The sequence below is a fragment of the Mesoplodon mirus genome (assembly GCF_964341445.2).
Source record: "Mesoplodon mirus genome assembly, chromosome: 12".
Taxonomy (NCBI): domain Eukaryota; kingdom Metazoa; phylum Chordata; class Mammalia; order Artiodactyla; family Ziphiidae; genus Mesoplodon; species Mesoplodon mirus.
Genome location: NC_138988.1, coordinates 16495420 through 16513746, shown reverse-complemented (window position 1 = coordinate 16513746; position 18327 = coordinate 16495420). Strand labels below are relative to the sequence as shown.

At 36.4% G+C, this 18327-nt stretch overlaps 1 protein-coding gene across 1 annotated transcript in view; it reads right to left on the bottom strand.

Annotated features, from left to right (window-relative positions):
* CNTN3 (contactin 3) overlaps positions 1-18327 on the bottom strand; it is a gene marked incomplete at both ends in the record, with an annotated part of 238294 nt that overhangs the window by 187544 nt on the left and 32423 nt on the right. Inside the window, one exon of the mRNA XM_082638599.1 lies at positions 5766-5941. Within this exon, the coding sequence (XP_082494725.1) occupies positions 5766-5941 (176 nt within the window). The remainder of the gene's footprint in view (positions 1-5765; positions 5942-18327) is intronic.

Genomic DNA, 18327 nt, shown 5'->3' with positions numbered 1-18327 from the left:
AAAGAGTATCTTTAAAATCTATAGTAAACATCATACCAAATGGTGAAATGTTAATCTTATGCACTCTTGAAAATCAAGAGCAAAACAGGGATAGGGATATTCACACTCAAAATATTTATTCAACACTGTACTGGACTAAAGAAAGTGCACTCATATAAAATATATAAAAGGGTTGATAAGAACACAAAAACTCTTACTGCTTGCAGATAATATGATTCTCCAAACACAAAAGCCCAAAGAAACCAGACATGATGACCACACACTGCTTTTCAGTTGGCTAAGAATGGCCTCATCCATCAATTACGCTGGTAAAGCTGACTACCCATCCTGGAATAAAATAAATCGGTACCTCTACCTCACACGATATACAAAATCAATTCCAGATAATTAAAGACTTAAATGTAAAGAGGAGAATATTAAACTTTTATAAGTACATTTAGGAGAATTTTTTTACCATTTCAGGATAAGGAAGAAAAAATTTTAAACAACTCATGAGAGAACATGAGCTATAAAAAATCAATACTTTAATGTAAAATTAAGAACATCTGTTTATCATTTGACACTATCAAGGGAAAAAAAAGCCACTAAAAAGAAGATATGTATATAACTGACAAAGGATTAATCCAGAGTATACAAACAACTCTTAAGTTAAAAAAAAAAAGACTACCATACAGTGAAAAAGTATCTAGATAACAGAAACATAAATGGTCAACAAATCTATGAAAATGAGCTTAACTTCACTGTAATTATAGAAATGCAAATTAAAACCAAAATTACATTTTAATTTAAAAATAAAAATGCAAATTAAAAAGTAAAATACAATTTTATATTCACCAGATTTGCACAAATTAAAATGCTGAACAATAACAAATGTTGGTAGAGACGTAGATCAACAGATACAAATATAATGTTGGGGGGAAGTTGTAGATGTAGGAATGCTGTCTGATGTCAATACATAAAAGTTTAAGAAATGAAAAAGGTAAAACAATTTTACATGTTGCTTAGAAGCACGTACATATTTATTCAAAGGATAAAAAAAGCACATATAATTCAGAACAGGGGCCACCTATTCAGAGGGAGTTTAAGAGAGAGAAGATAATGTCATGAGGGTGAGTTATCAGGTAGCTTTAATTGTACTTTGAACCTTTAAATCTTAAGATAAGTGGTGGCTACACAGAGATTCTTTACACTTTTCTCCATACCATTTATACGTCTAATATAATTCATGATTAAAAATGTATTGCACTTCAAAAATGGTTAAAAGAAAAACATTTTAATAAAGAATGACAGGAAATTCAAGAATAAGAGAAGTAAAACTAATTATCAATAAAGCAAAGATATTTGGGGTTTTGGAGGTACTACCCTCACTTTTTGTGGTTGGAATTAAGAAGCTGACAAAAACATTTGCAAATATATTAAACAAGCTTCAAAAATTATACACATGCAATATAACCGTAAATCACTGAGAAAATGTCTACAATTCAAACATTGCATCATTTTACGTATCTTCCCCCTCCCTAAATTTTGTGATTGCTCCACAAAGAATCTGTTAAAAGGAATAAAAAATGCCTACAGTAAGTACGCTTCTTAAACTATAAATGAGCTTTTCACTTTCATTTAATTACAAATACTATTTTTAAGCATCTTGAAAATTAAGATAAAATTTCACTGGATTTTCACCAGTGTTAAAAGTGGTGCATTGAGGATAATGTCATTTACTCATTTCTTCATGAAGCACATTTTAAGTACTTTTTCCATGGCTGACAGAAACAAAAAAGTATTACTAAGCATGCAAACATAGCTATAGTGAACAATTAGAACATTTTTTCAATGACAACACTTTATTATCTACTTACCTGCGGAAAAAACAGTCACGGTTCCCCTAACTGGAGTCATGAGCATCTAGAATGTAGTAGTACAAGACTCTTCTTATTAACCCCTTCTTTCAGTTAATGTATTACATCCCTTCAAGGTTGTCAAGTTAAAGGAATGCTCTCTTATGCCTGGTAATTTGGAATCTCTGATGTATTAAATATCCTCCATGTTTTTTGCCACCTTCTTTGGTTTCTTTACCAGAAACCTATATCTCAAACATATGAATTCAAAAATTCATTTTTTATATTTCCAGCTTAATGTGGCATCAGGCTAAGAATAACCAATATTGCTCTTTGTAACTTCCCAAAACCACTTGTGAAAACACCAAAAAAAAATTGCAAAACAAAAGAATCTCACTGTACATCAAAAACTGCAAAAGCAATCGAATGCCAAGCATATGAGTAAATAAAACTTATGAGGCCGATGAGGTAGACTGTGGGGAAATACAAGGGACTAAATGGTAGGTACGTCCTGGGTTTTCTGTATAAAGAGAGAATTCACAACAAAGGCAGGAAGATATTTTGTGCCTTATTCATCACATGTATCCTGATAGGATGCACCCCAAAGAGAAACCCAAGGACAGCACCAAATGAAAAAAAAAAAAAGAAAAACTTTTGTTGGAAGAGGCAATCCACTCACTATGTGCTCTTAGCTTCCTGTTAGGTGTTTCTGGACGTGCCAAGAATGAAAGGCCCAGTCACTCCATTTCTCAGGGATGTGTTTTCAGAGACCAACCAGGAGGGATGAGACAAGCTCTCCCTCTAGGACAAAGAGCACACTTGCTTACTCCCTGCTATAAAAGAGATGGATTCACTAATCTCAGTGTTCCTCAGCTGTGGGTGTAGCATCTCTCCTGGCTAAATCATATCACTTCTGCGGGACTTGGGGGTGAGGGGAACTGAAGCGTGGTGCTTGCTATGCTGTGAGTAATAAAGCTCTTTGAAGCTCTTTGTTACTGACCCAGGAATATCATGTCTTCTGCTAGCATCCATGGAAGAGTAGCAGCCTAGCTTATTAGCTTGTAAGTAGGGTAAAATAAAATCCCAGACTCAACAACTTTATCCCACTTTGCCTATAATGTTCTGGCCAGGAAGTAGGGGCAGACTGCAAGAGACATGATATAACTTTAGAAGTATTTGCAAACAAGCCACTCTCTCCAGGAAGAAAAGACTGAGGAAAAACCTATAAGTTAATGATACTTCTTCAGGTATTAGAGGGCATCAAGGATCTGTAGTAGAAAAATAGCACTGCTTAAGAGGAATAACGTATTTTGTGTGAAGACTCCGGGGAATAGGGAATTAGACTGGAAACTTCACATTCCCCTATAGATCAGAGAAGAGAATCTGATCTCTGCATGTGGCAAAGAAAGCAAAATCAGGGTAATCAATTGACATGTGTTGACAAAGGCTGAGTTTGGACAAAATTTGCTTTAGAACCTATTAAAAGTATTAAGCATAAAAATGGAAACATCAAATGGAAGTAGGAAGAAAGATTGCCTCTAAGATGCAAAATAGCATTTCAGAAAACTGCCTATATCTTCAGAATAATACAAACAAACAGATGTGGCTTCAATCAATGAGAAACAGAAATTCATAGGAAAGAACAACCTGAAGTAAACAGTATTTCAAAAAATGGGACACAAATAATCCCTTTCAATCCTTTTAAAAATATAAATAAATCAAACATACAACTAAAAGATGCAGGAAAATTTCCTGAATTGTGTATGAGATGTCTAAGTATCGATATAATAAAATAATTTTTCAAGTTGTAAGCAAAGCAAACAAAAAAAGAGATCTAACCCCATCTGTATGCTGGAAATATATATATATATATTTATCTTTATATATATATGTTTATATATATATATATATATATATATATATATATATATATATATATATGTTTTTAGCTAAAAGAATGAAGAAAAATTATCCCATAGTCAACCAAGAGAAACAAGAAACAATTACAAAAAAAAAAAGGAGGTGGGGGGCTTCCCTGGTGGCGCAGTGGTTGAGAGTCCGCCTGCCGATGCAGGGGACACGGGTTCGTGCCCCGGTCCGGGAGGAGCCCACATGCCATGGAGTGGCTGGGCCCATGAGTCATGGCTGCTGGGCCTGCGTGTCTGGAGCCTGTGCTCCGCAGCGGGAGAGGCCCCAACAGTGAGAGGCCCGCGTACCGCAATAAACAAACAAACAAACAAATAAATAAATAAAATAGGGGGACTCTGAAAAAGTAATTTAAATTTAAAATTCTGGCTACTAGAGAAGTAAACTTTTATAAATTAAAAAGTAATTTTATAAACTAAAAGGTAAACTTAAACTTGTGTAATATAAATATGACATATAGCTATCAAAATGCACAGGGATGATACAGGCTAAAGAAAAACAACAAAAACCTGTTCATAGACGGAAAAGAAACAGAGGAAGCAGAAGAAAGAGTAAGGAAGTTTGAAAAACGGAACACACAGAATATAATGACAGGAACAAAACCAACCATTGCCATTATAAAAACAGAAGCAATAGAATAAGCCATGCATTAAATGACACATCATCAATTTATTAATGGTCTGTGGCAGTTGGGGGAGACTACTACCACATTATAAGAACATTTGCATTCTAATTTCAGAATAATTGAAGTGTAAAGAACTAAAAGAAATCTTAGAACCAAGGTAATGCTGATATGCATTATATATGAAACATACAACAAAAACAAAGGAAGAGAGACTAGTAAGAAGAAACAAAAAGTAGAAAATAGTAAAAAGATATATCAGGAAGATAAACACTAAATTAGGTCTCTGGTCCCAATTCTAAATTCCCTGCTAAAAAGCATGTGGTTTTCTCAGGATGGGACATGGGTTCACCCTGGTCCAATTAACAAGGTACAAACTTGGCTTCCAGAGCCAGGCCTCAGTGGGGGCCTGTGTTGAAGGTCATAATGAGCTGGGCAAAACTGCAGTGGAGGTCAAAGATATGTCACGTTCTTTTCTTTCTCACTGTCTTTGTTCCTTTATATTTTCAGATTTGTTAGATGTAATTCTCTAATTTCAATGTTCTGCCAGAACAAAGGTCATGTCTGACAATTCGTTCATATGCGTTTCAGTTCTAACATAGTACAAAGCACAGAGTAACCAATGAATAAATACATCCTTAACTAGATTCTTTTTCCTCCCCTAAACAGAATCCTTACAAAAAAGTAAAACAGATAACACACACACATACACCCACATTCACATACACCCACATTCACATACACACACATTTTAAACTCTGCTTTGTACAGTATACAGAGATCAAAAAAATCATATTGAATTACTTTCTCAACCTATTTCCTTAATTAATAAATTCCACATACTGTTTCTGAAATCCGAAATGACCACACAAATTCAGTTATATATATATATATATATATATTTTTTTTTTTTTCTTTTTGCGGTATGCGGGCCTCTCACTGTTGTGGCCTCTCCCGTTGCGGAGCACAGGCTCCGGATGCGCAGGCCCAGCGGCCATGGCTCACGGGCCCAGCCGCTCCGCGGCATATGGGATCCTCCCAGACCGGGGCACGAACCCGTATCCCCTGCATCGGCAGGCGGACTCTCAACCACTGCGCCACCAGGGAGGCCCAGTTATATATTTTTATTTATTTTTTTTTTTTTCTCCGTACGCGGGCCTCTCACTGTTGTGGCCTCTCCCGTTCCGGAGCACAGGCTCCGGATGCGCAGGCTCAGCGGCCATGGCTCACGGGCCCAGCCGCTCCGCGGCACATGGGATCCTCCCAGACCGGGGCACGAACCCGTATCCCCTGCATCGGCAGGCGGACTCTCAACCACTGCGCCACCACGGAGGCCCCTATATTTTTAAATGTTGGACTTATATGTGTGAACTTATACTTACAGGCAAACTGGAGTTTAGCTTCTCTGCTGACAATTGTTCCAACTGAATTTGTTGCAAAACATTGATAACTTCCTGTATCCCAATTTCTGTTGGGGTTAATAACCACAAGATTTCCTCCGTTCAACTTATAACGATACTCCATACTCAGATTAATATCGCTTCCATTCAGCTGCCATCTGTAAAACAAATGTCCAGGATTTTCCCCTTAGTATATTTAAACGTTTAAAAAAATCTGCATTATATAATCTACTTTAAACATCAGCTCTCTTATAAATGAAAGGCAACAAATATATCATTCAATTATTACATAATTGAAAAATCAAACATGCCTAAGTTTTGTTATCAGAAACAAAAGGTTAAATTATAGTAGAAAGCACAAGAGAGTAGCATCTAAAAGCTAAAGATTTTTCGAGATTTTCTGAAGAGGTGAGAATAATTTAGTTTGCTCACTAGGGGGAAAATTAGGCTTGGTTTGTATAGACAAAGATAAAGTAGAAAGTTGAGGTAATTATATCATATACTTCAGGCCAGTCTCATGCTGCCGATGAAGGGGGAAAAGAGCACATTTCTTTGATTTATCCAGACTGACTAAGCACATTTAATAAATTAATTGGGTAAGTGCTCAACTATCCATTTCAATTTGTCTGAGTAAATACCTGTCCCCGAGGCCCTCCGCTCTTCTAAGCCATCACAGTGATATTTACTAAATGGTACACTGTGGTAAAAGATCCTAAATGCCACCTAGGGGGTCAGAAACAGTAAAGGCACTAACCCCAGAGCCATATTTATCAATGGGAAACCAAAAGAAAAAAAGAAAGAAACTGGTTTTTAAACAAGAGTTTTCAAACAGAAAAACCAGAATTTTTTAAACAGCAAGCACACCTGACACATCCAAGTAGATTATTACCTTTAAAAACTCATTAAATATCGCACAATCTCAAGAACACATCCATTGTATAAATTAAGCCATCTGTCTCCTAGAGGACTTGATTTTTATAATAAAATTACACTGGTATCCGTTCTATAAATTTTGGAGTATTATGGCAACAATCTCAATTGCTTTTCATAATAACTTTGAGAAAGTGGTTAATAAAATGACCATTTCACAGATGAGGATTTCAATAAAACAGTTGAGTGAGTTTGCAACTCTCCCCAAACTATTAATTACTGGATCAGAACTAGTACCCATTTGAATTCTAGCCCAGAGGTCTTTAACCAGGTCATGGGTCATATAAAAATTGTATTAATACATCAAATATTTAACCTGGAAATAGTAATATTGTGAAAGCATAAAAAGAGGTGAAATGTGAACATTATCACAAACCAAAGCACATAAAGTTAAATGAAATATTATATAGCTGTGAAAATGTATGAGCTTTTGCAAACATAGAAAAGTCTTACAAAGGTGAAAACATTTTTTACAGTGCAATGTGATACCATGTAAAGTTTTAAAACATATAAAGTAATATTAAGAATGTATTAAACATTTAAAAATGTATGAAAATGAATCACTTCAAGTTTAAGGTACTTTAGAGCTCTCATGGAGAGAAAAGTGAGAAAGGGTTATGGGGCAAACACCGGGAAATTTAGCTTTTTTGGTTTTATTTTCTAAACTGAATAGTGGTTATATGGATATTCATCATTACACTTAACTATATGTTTATATCATTTTCTATATCTGAAATAGTGCATAATAAAATTTTAATAATGGAGGCTACAGGAAATGAATAAATTTAGATGTTTAGTTTCTACAGCTCAAAGCAATATTATATCATTTGCTCATTTTAAAAATCAAGACTTTCTTGAATTTTCTTTCTTTATGCACATACAAGTCTCCCAGGTCTAAAGCAATATTTCTTCTGAGAAATCAAAATGAAATTAAGAGGAAAAACTGGAGGCCCCATGTCTTTTCTTTTGAACTTAAAAGAGCAAAATTACAAAGAAATATGAAAAAGCCGTAACTGCTTTCTCGTTTGTGGCAGATTTCCGCTATGGGTTTGATTCTGCTTTGTTTGTAGAGTAACTCTCTTATGCTCCTTCCCAAGGCAAGTCCATATTTGCATGTCCATTTTAGGTCACTTTCTTCTCTCCTGACTTTAATCCTGCCCTTAGAGATCTGAAGTCGAACCACGAACACTTATTAACCCTTCTTCATCTTATTCCTGCCCAAATCCTAGAACTACAGAAACTCAGAAAAGGAAATGAAATCAAGGAAAATTGTCCATCTGCATTCTGTCTGAACACTCTGCACTCTTGATACATAAGGTGGTCTGCAGACCAAGATCATCAGCGTCCTCATCACCATCTGAGAGTTTGCTGGAATTGCAGAATCTTGGGCTCTATCCTAAATCTACTAAACCAGAATTGGCATCCTAGTGAGATCTGCCAGTGTTTAATATGCCCATTCAAGTTTGGAAGAACTGGTCTATAATATCCCCAAGAAGCAACTGTGGACTGCCTATAGGGGACATAGATAAGAATTCCCCGCTCTTGATTTAGCCTACTTCATATTCAACAACTATGATTAGAAAAAGCAACTTTCCTTCCCTCCCTTCCTGGTGAAAAAACATTTATTGAGTGCCTATATGTCAGGCAACTTTCCAGGTTCTAAGAATGGGGTGAAAAAGGTCGCTGCCTTCATGGAACTTATATTTTGGGGGAGACTTTTTAATGATTCCTAGTTCCTACCCTTTCCCCCCTTGTCCAGTCCCAGGCTCTATCCAATCCTACCATGTAACAGCAGAATGAACAGAAATGAGATTCAGAAACAAGTGCTCCTTGTTTTATGGGTTGGACTCATCCCTCACCAGCTGTGTGACCATGGGCAGTTAACCTAACTCCTTTAAACCTAAGTTTTTAACATGTAAAATAAAGAGAATGTCATCTTTCCCATAGGGTTGTTCTATCAATTTATTTAGACAATGTATGTAAAGCCGGTGGCTCAGGGCAGCCAGCCAACAAATGGGTCGGCACCATTGTTAACAAGGGAGGAGGTTCCAGCAAAGGCTGCAAACCCAGCTGTCTGTTTTTCTCTTCTGCCATCCTCACAGAGTAGACGTGTGTTATACGTAACCTGCTTGATTCAATGCTTTTGGTCATCTCCTCTCATGTGGAACGGGCTGTATCTTCCACATAGGGTTTGTCTGCATTTGTACCTGCCTGAGAAGTCAGGGAAACATGGGACGAAACACATGCTGGGCTTGACCTTCAAAGAATAAATCTGATAGTAAATCACAAGTGGGTGGGTTGAATTTTTAAGCTGCAAATGGCTTGCCAGTTACTAAATGATTTAATACTTGCAGGAGAGGAGGGAGGGGAGAACTCCTCTAAATGCAAAGCAGGAAAAATATAGTTAATTTCACATACTTTTTGAGTGGAAAACTCTCATGACAAAGGGTACTTGTGGCTTTGTTGCCTACAAAGAACAGTTTGTACCAAGCAAAAAGGATTCCAGCTCTAGAGTCTAGAATGTCTACGGCCTGATGAAGCACGTCTGATGGTTTCATTTGAAAATTGTTTTCTTGTTTAGCTGATGAATAACAGAGGTACAATGGCTATGTGGAAAATTGTAAAGATAAATAAAAATATGGAGAAGCACTTCTTCTTGCCTATTTAATAGCTGGAAAGATTTAGAGATCATAATGTATGTGGGAAAATACTGTATTTCAGTAAGTGTCTAAGATCTAAAAGCTATCATCTCAAAGTTTTGACTGAAGATCCAAAATGGAAAACATTTCTTCTATTATGCATAAGTGTTTCTTACTTCTTTTAGCTCAGTCTTTGTCATACAGACAAAATCTCTATATTATTTCACTATGTGAAGAGGTAAAAGCTACTCTCTTTTACGTATGTTTCTGCTAGACCGAAAGTATAAGTGCATTTGTTTTAGCAAACTCTTAGAGCAAAGATATATTTGAGATACTCTGAAGAAGGTTAATTTTCTTTTAACAAAGCAATATAATTATTTCTCTCCTCCTTAACACTATTCATCATTAAATGGAACTCATCCCCAGGTGATAGAAAATTTCTTAATATCTTATTAAACAATGGTTGTTTTTCCTCTTGCTGAAAATATGTGAATTCAAAAGGGTTGTCTTGGTTTAAACTCTGCAATGTGTCAGCAATCTCTGGGCCTGGGCATCCAAATATTATTTTATCCTGAGGAAAGAATGTACTTAAGTTCCTAATACAAAATATTCATATTTGGGCCTAATATCTGAATATTTCTAATATGATCTTCTGTATAAGAAATATTCATGAAAAGTGAAGGCACACACATATACTCCTTAGACAAAGAATGTGTCCAATAAATCTACAAATTAGACTTAATTTCTTTGCAGTAAATTGTAATCCAGCTGTTCAGAGTTCATGAACATCATGCATAGTGGTAAGACTGTGATAGGTAAGTGGCACATTCAGGTCATAAATTTGGGAAGCTTTCAGAGGTAGACACTGTCTTTTAGTTTTGCACATTCATAATCCTTTGTAAAAGTTACAGATGTCTACCTTATGAAGGAATTTTGAAGTTCCTGAGGACTCTAAAATCTCAGAATGAAATCTTTTTGAAATATGGAAATGGTTTAAAACTTCATAAAAGTAACATTTGCATACCCCAATTCCATTCCAAAAGGCTTAATGCAGTGATCTGGAGTAAAAGAAGACAGCTCTGGGGCTCTTGGGGCTACGTACACCAGCATTTCAATCATGTAACATTTACACTGTGCTCTACAATCAGACTAACATTGTAGCTTTAGCTCAGTGGCAAATGTCACAAGATTAAGCACCTCTGCATAATCATCATCTTGTAACGCTCTTGAATGATCTTGTAAGTTCACTGTCTGCCTTCAGTGTTCAAACGTTCATTCTACATGAATTAGGATTTGCTTTTAGAATCCACAAGTGAGAAATGGTTTATTATTCATATTTCACAGCTCTGATTCTCAGGCAATGAGCTCTCATCCCCCTTAACTGCTTGGTGTGGAGCTTATATGTGAATTTGTTTCTAGGCCAATAACTTGAGGTTGGGGGTCTGGAAGAAGTCCTGGGCCACTTACTCTGATCCCTGACCTGAGGTAGCATGGATTGGATCAGTCCACTTCTAAGTCTCAGTTACATCCTCTACACAACAGGAAGCTGGTATCAACCTCACTGGAGAGAGGCTAGGGAGGTAAAGTGAGCATGAAAAACTGGGCCAAGCCTGCCACAATAGAACTGTGAAGGCTATGGCACTTTTCCCCCTAAAAATCTCAAATACAATTTCTTTAAAACATTGTACAGGCCCTCAGGTTAACAGTTTTTGAATCTTGAATATAAAACATAAGGTATGTGACATGAGAGATATTTCAACTGGTAGTTATTACTTTTAAGTGATGAAAACTATAATGGTGACTTCCAGGAAATAACTAAAACATCAGTAATTGAGAGCACATGAATCGCTGCCTTCCAACACAAAGAACAAACCATGTGTAAGACTGTGTGTGGGTATGTTTGTGTGCAAACACAAATTTACATAACAGTGAGTTAAATCAGTATAAAAAGCCTAGATTCTCAGTGTTGAGAGGTGCTTTTCAAACCATATAAGCTCCATTGGAGGATGACTGTCAATCACTGCTGAATTCCCACCATCGGTCATAATAGGTTATGCATGGTAGGTGCTCACAGAAGTTTCCTGAATTGGAGCAATCTTATTTTACCCTCTAACCTAGCCATCACTAGCCTCCATACAGTTGTCCCTAACTGTGGCCATCCATATTACCAACAAACATCTCAAAGACAGGGAATGAATGCATAATTATTTTCATTTACCATACTAGTTATTATTTATTTACCATACAAGCTATTATTGTATATGGCAACCTCTTACACAAAACCACACTAGTATGGAATGAAAATAATGAAGATAAACATAGATGTATCTTGTTGTCAGTATAATTTAAGGCACCAAGTCCTAAACTGGGTCTTCCACTAGAACTTTGTAACAAGTCACCCTTTGAAATTGAAACTAACAAAACTGAGTGACAATAAATTGGGTGACATCAGGTAGTTTCAAAATAATCCCAGGATGTAATTCAGCTCATGGTTGATTGTATTAATATTGTCCTTCAAGATATCTACACCCATCTTATAAAGTCTGGCCAGGAAAATGGAAACATAAACAATATTCCAAAGAAAAACAAATATCACGTGTTAGACTTTGATATAAAACCAAGCAAAAAGGACAAAATAATTTACTAAAATCTCTAGGGGGCTGGGGCTGGGTTTGGAAAATATGCCCACGTTAAATACTTGTTAAGTCAACAGGCAATACTTTATTTGGGGTTTGACAGGAAAATTAGGAATTTAGTCACAGAAGCAATTTGTGGTTTTAGATGCAGCTTTCAAGTTAATAAGCAAATGAATTTATGTTCAAATGCAATGTTTGTTAATATGTTTACTGAAGTGATGAGAATAATTGCAGTCCTTGAAAGAATGAATGTCTGAATTTGCATATTCAATACTTTATGCAAAAATAACTAGTTAGGCTTCAGCAATTATTGCTGAAGATACAAATGAGTTAAATTGTGATGCTGTGTTTTTAAAAATCAAGTTTTTAAAATGTGTTTTATGACACAGATTCCCATTTGTCGCTCATTGATAAATTTTAAACATATATAATAAAAAAAGGAGGCAAACAGATTAAAGCTACACTGCAATTAAAAACAACTGTTCAGTTTACATAGGTAAAGCCTCGTTCAAATTCATCACTGATTGTCTTTCAATTACTCTGAGGAGAATTATAGAAGATGGCTGCTATTTCTGCCTTCCCTGCATCCATTTCAGCTTTTTCTGGTAGCATCTTTCTCCTTCTCCTTTGAAGAGGCCACTCCTCCCAGGACCCAGGAGTGGCCAATGAGCACATTCCGTATCTCAGGCCTTAGTGATTAGTTAAGAATACAACTGTGACCCAACTGATTTAACTTGTGTTTGATCAGTATGTGTTTTCCTTCCCCATTGCCTCACTACCAAAACATAAGACCAGCAACAAAAAGATGTTAATTTTTTAACTGTCATCTTTAATATCTAAAATCTAACCTCCACATTTCTCCTGGGTTCTGACTGCTGACAGTATTAGCTATGTTTTTATTTCATGTTTTTCTGATGCCATTCAGAGCTTTTGATGACTCTAATAGGAAAGATGTCCTCTTTTTCCAGTTAATATTCTATGGAGGATATAAGTAGACCTAAGCAGTCATCTTTGTCACCTCAACGGCAATGTGTCTTAAAATAGAGCCAAAACGGAGGACTCCATCCAAATTTAAGAATGTCCTACAGAATAAACAATGGACCACTTCTGATCCTGTGATCCTTCAAGACACTCTTGACTCCCGAAATATGATCTAACCCCCAACTGCCTCTCTGTTTCCTCCCTGTTAACTTCATTCCATTTCTTTTTTCATGCCACCAATCTAGCTTTCACTGTTTGCTAAGCATTCTGAATGTAAGGATGAAGAACACACTGTCTTCACCTTGAAGGGAGTTACATCTGACCAGGCAAACCCACTTCATTTTGGTAAGTTTTATCATCCACGAAGGCCTAGGTGCAATGGGCAGTACATGGCTGAAGCATGGAACCCAGCTCTGAGGATATCGAGGAGGCTTCATGGGAGAGACAACAGCACGGTCAAGTTTCAGATGCCATTAGAGACACTGTCTACCTCTGCCTGCCTCAGGCACCAAAGAAATTCGTTCTTCTTTATGGTCCGCGATCATTCCAACCTTGTAAATGTTTCATTGCTCTTAGTAGCTGACTCTGTGTGTGGGGACCAGAGCTCATCAGCTAGAGAAGTCGGGATGCTAAAAGGAGTTGAGCTTGAGGATAGGCTCAGAGAATTGGGCCTAGTAATCTAGCAGAACAAATTACATTTCCTTAGGGCCAAGGGAATTTAGAGGAACAGTAATTCTTACTTGCCTTGGAGCACAAAAGTAAAATAACAGTGACATCAGATCTTACATGGCAACAAGATATACATAAGGGACAAATTGCATATAATCAAAAATATACTTTAAATATATTTCACATTGTATTAAATAGAATATATCATATATTATACATAATACATATGCTATGTATGCTCTATCCTATACACTGTATGTGGTATCATGTATAGTATTATGTGGTGTGTCTCCACACGGATGTGTGTTTAGATAATGAGTAAACGCCTTACATTTACTCCTTGAATAAATGGTGAGCAGAAATTAGTCCATTATTTTTTCTTCGTTCTTATACTGAATACATTTCAGTAAATTAAACATGTGCAGGATGTAACTCCATTATAGGGAACTCTACTTAAAAGGGAGAAACTGTGGCTGAGAGATCTGCATTTTGCAATGTTATATAGTCCTTACAACGTGTATATCCAAGATTCCTCACACTGTACTTTATTAAAATTATTTACTTGTTATATAAAGCTGGAAGAGAATGATGTTCTGGTTGCTTCCTTGTGATGAGAGAAAAACAGAAGAGCATTTATAGAAAAGAGTTGTGGATCCAAGGGTCAGAGTAGAGCAGTGCTGTCTCATAGAACCTTCTGCAAGCACCAGAAATTTCATCTGTGTTGTCCATTACAGTAGCTATTAGCTACATGTGACTACTGAGCACTTTAAATGAGGCTGCTGTGACTGAGGAACTGAATTCCTAGCTTAACGGATTTAAACGTACATGGCCACACTTGGCTACTGGCTACCATATTGGACAGCACAGCCTGTAAGTCTCCAGCTAGACTAAACTTTGTGAACACAAAGGCCACATGGGACACATGCACTTTTAAGGCTTATCTTCTTTGGCCTACATTATATTTAAAAAGAAAAACAGTCAACATTAGAAGTAGATTCAAAAAAGAAAATTTCTCAATTTTAAACATGTCTTGAAAAGGTTTTGTAATATTGGACCATGATTCCTGGATGGTAACAACCGGCTAGTGTTAAGGGGCAGTCGTGACCAGTGGATGGACTTGTTGCTGAATGTGGGACGGTCTCCAGTCATTATTCAATATGTCCATATGTTCCTAAGGCAGGGCCACCTCTTTTAGTTTTGTTACTTACCTGGTCCCCATCGGCATTTGAATACTATACTCCAGTCTAACCCAAATATGTGGTCCCTTTTAATGCTGAATGGCATCAGTAGAAGTGACCAGGGAGCCTCCTATTTGGGATCTTTCATCTTAGCAAATGATGGGCATTTTTAACCCTTTAAAAAGTTGGAGAAAATCCTTCCCATTTAAAAATGTTATTAATACTTCCTCAGGGTAACCTCTTTCAGCATCATCAGCAATTACAATGAGACTGAATACTAATTAACCTTTAAATACAGGCTTTAGGGCTCAGGCGGGAAGACGCAAAAGAAAGAATAAAATTCTCAATTAAACCCTAAAACAAGTAATTTCTCTTGAGAATTTCTGAACTTTTGGATTTCTAATATGGCCAATTAAGAGTTCTTTTTACCCAGTGGGATAACGTAGACAAGATTTCTCATCAGAGAAGTTTGCCTCAGTCTGTAAGACAAGCTCTGGGCTTTCAAAGGACATTCTTTTATAAGACTCAGAGATTTTATTCTGAAACTTGGGAAATGTGTTTGGACTGCTTTTAATTTACAGCTTCACATGAACCACTAATTTTCCTCCTGATATCTTTCTTTTCCCTCCCTCCCTCCCTCTCTCTCTTTCTATCTATGTGCTTAGATTTATAAATACTTACAAAAAGGTATCCTTTCTCTGACTTTATGTAAAAAAAAGAAAAAGAAAAAGAAAAAAAAAACCCATGCTATTTATTTATGTCCTCAAAGTCATTACCTATTTACACTATTTATCTGTAATTTTTAAAGGATAGCAAAAAATAAGAACAAGCAAGCATATTTTCTTCTGGAACAATTAAAGAATAATGCAGAATATTACCAGGTTGACTACTAAAGTCAAAAGCTAGGGAAAAAATCAGGCCATAAATGAAGGTGTTATCTAGGTAGAAACGGTCATGATTACAACCCACATCAGTCTATATTCCCATTTATTCGATTAGCACAATCTATTACCTATACAGATACCATGGATAACAGGGAGTTGTTGCATATTATAGGAAAAGTCTAATATTTTCACAATGAAAAGAGGTTCCCTAGTGCTTTTTCAATGTCTCAATTTCTTTTTTGTTTTTTTAAATTAATTAATTTATTTTTGGCTGAGTTGGGTCTTCGTTGCTGCATGCCAGCTTTCTCTAGTTGCGGTGAGCTGGGGCCATTCTTCGTTGCGGTGAACAGGCTTCTCATTGCAGTGGCTTCCCTTGCTGAGGAGCACGGGCTCTAGGCATGCAGGCTTCAGTAGTTGTGGCACGCAGGCTCAGTAGTTGTGGCTCGCGGGCTCTAGAGCGCAGGCTCAGTGGTTGTAGCACACAGGCTCAGTTGCTCCGCAGCATGTGGGATCTTCCTGGACCAGGGCTCAAACCCACGTCCCCTGCATTGGCAGGCAGATTCGTAACCACTGTGCCACTAGGAAAGCCCCCAAGGTCTCAATTTCTAATGACTATAAAGTGAAATTTTATACTGGTTAGAATTCTTTTTTTCTTTGTTTTTGAATTTTATTTTATTTATTTTTTTATACAGCAGGTTCTTGTTAGTTATCCATTTTATATATATATTAGTGCATATATGTCAATCCCAATCTCCCAATTCATCCCACCACCACCACCCCACCCCTCTGCCACTTTCCCCCCTTGGTGTCCATACATTTGTCCTCTACATCTGTGTCTCAGTTTCTGCCCTGCAAACCAGTTCATCTGTACCATTTTTCTAGGTTCCACCTATATGTGTTAATATACGATATTTGTTTTTCTCTTTCTGACTTACTTCACTCTGTATGACAGTCTCTAGACTGAATGGGGAAAGAAGATGTGGTACATATATACAATGGAATATTACTCAGCCATAAAAAGGAACGAAATTGGGTCACTTGTAGAGACCTGGATGAATACTGGTTAGAATTCTTAGCTTTAGAAAATCTTTTGAGCTATAGTGAAAGTGTCTGCTCAATTTTCCTATAAACCAAATATTTTAAAACAATAACTAGCATGTAAAATTTCTTCATTTATCAGACTTAAAACCGATAAGTCAATTTCAGTCACACATCTCCTAATCTCAGATACAGATTTTTTTAGAATTTCAACATATAATATCTCAGGACATATAATAAATCATAAAAAGTATGGTGCAAAAGGCAGAATTTTATCAACATTTTATACATGTTATCAGTATGTTTAAACAAATACATTATGTTTACACAATGGCATCGTGTAAATACCTGGTATCACTTTAAATGTATTAATCTGGAATTAAAATAAACACCTGATATATAAAGAAATAATTACAACAAAAGGCTGTTTCTGGATCTCTAAGCTCAGGTCTTCTTGCTGTTTGATTAAACTTTGCAAACATAATTAATCTATTCATTTAGAAATAAACTGCTGTATGACTATATCTTGTATCTTGACAATTTTACAGCTGAACACATTTATCACCAAATTATTCACAGGATAAATGCCAGGAAATAAATTTACTGACAACAACAACAAAAAAACCCAGCCCACACATGAGTCATTTACATGGATTCTTTATAATATTCACAGTCGTATCTAAAAGGATAATCTTCCATTTCAGGGACAAACAAACAGATATATTTAGGAAGTGTTAGAATGTCCTACAAAAATGCCAGGAATAAATGTTTCCAGGATAATGTCTTGTTAAGTGGATCTGTTTATCCTCCTCCAAAAGAAGAAAATATTTTCAGCTTTTGTATGTGCTATGTCTGGTCAATTGAACTGGCTCATAAAACACAGTTTCTTGTTTTTTTAGTCATGTTAGGGACTTCCCTGGTGGTCCAGTGGTTAAGACTCCACGCTTCCAATGCAGGGGGCGTGGGTTCAATCCCTGGTCGGGGAAATAAGATCCCACAGGTTGCACAGTGCGGCCAAAAAAAAATAAAATCATGTTATACTTTTCTTATTTCTATAGGTTAAGGAAGAGGCAGACAGAAAACTTTCTATCACCTCTGTCAATTCTAACCAGTAACCTGGAATCTTTACATTTATTTTGTTGAAAACACACAAGAGGTGCTCAATAAATATGTTGTTGAATACTGTTGAAAGAAACTGACCTTGATTACTTCCAGATGCAAAAATACAAAGGTCTACCTTCTAGCCTAATGCTAACCCAGTCTAACAATGACTGTTCGTTTCTATTATCTACATGGGTTAAGCAAACAATAGAAGATCTACTCGAAACATTTAGAATTTCATTAATAAAGGCTAAAGTCTGCTTGTTCTGCAGGTTATAGAAAAGGTTTTGCCAAGCGAACTAATACTGTAAACAGAGTGTTTGAGACAAATGCTCACAGTACTCAAAAGAGCATGTTGTTTTCAAGGTACCTCAAGCACTTTCTCGTAACCATTTATACGAAAGCAGCATATGCTATTTATAAATAATTCATCTCTTTATTAAAGTGGGCCCCCTGAGCACCCCTAAAAGTAAAAATCATTAATCTTG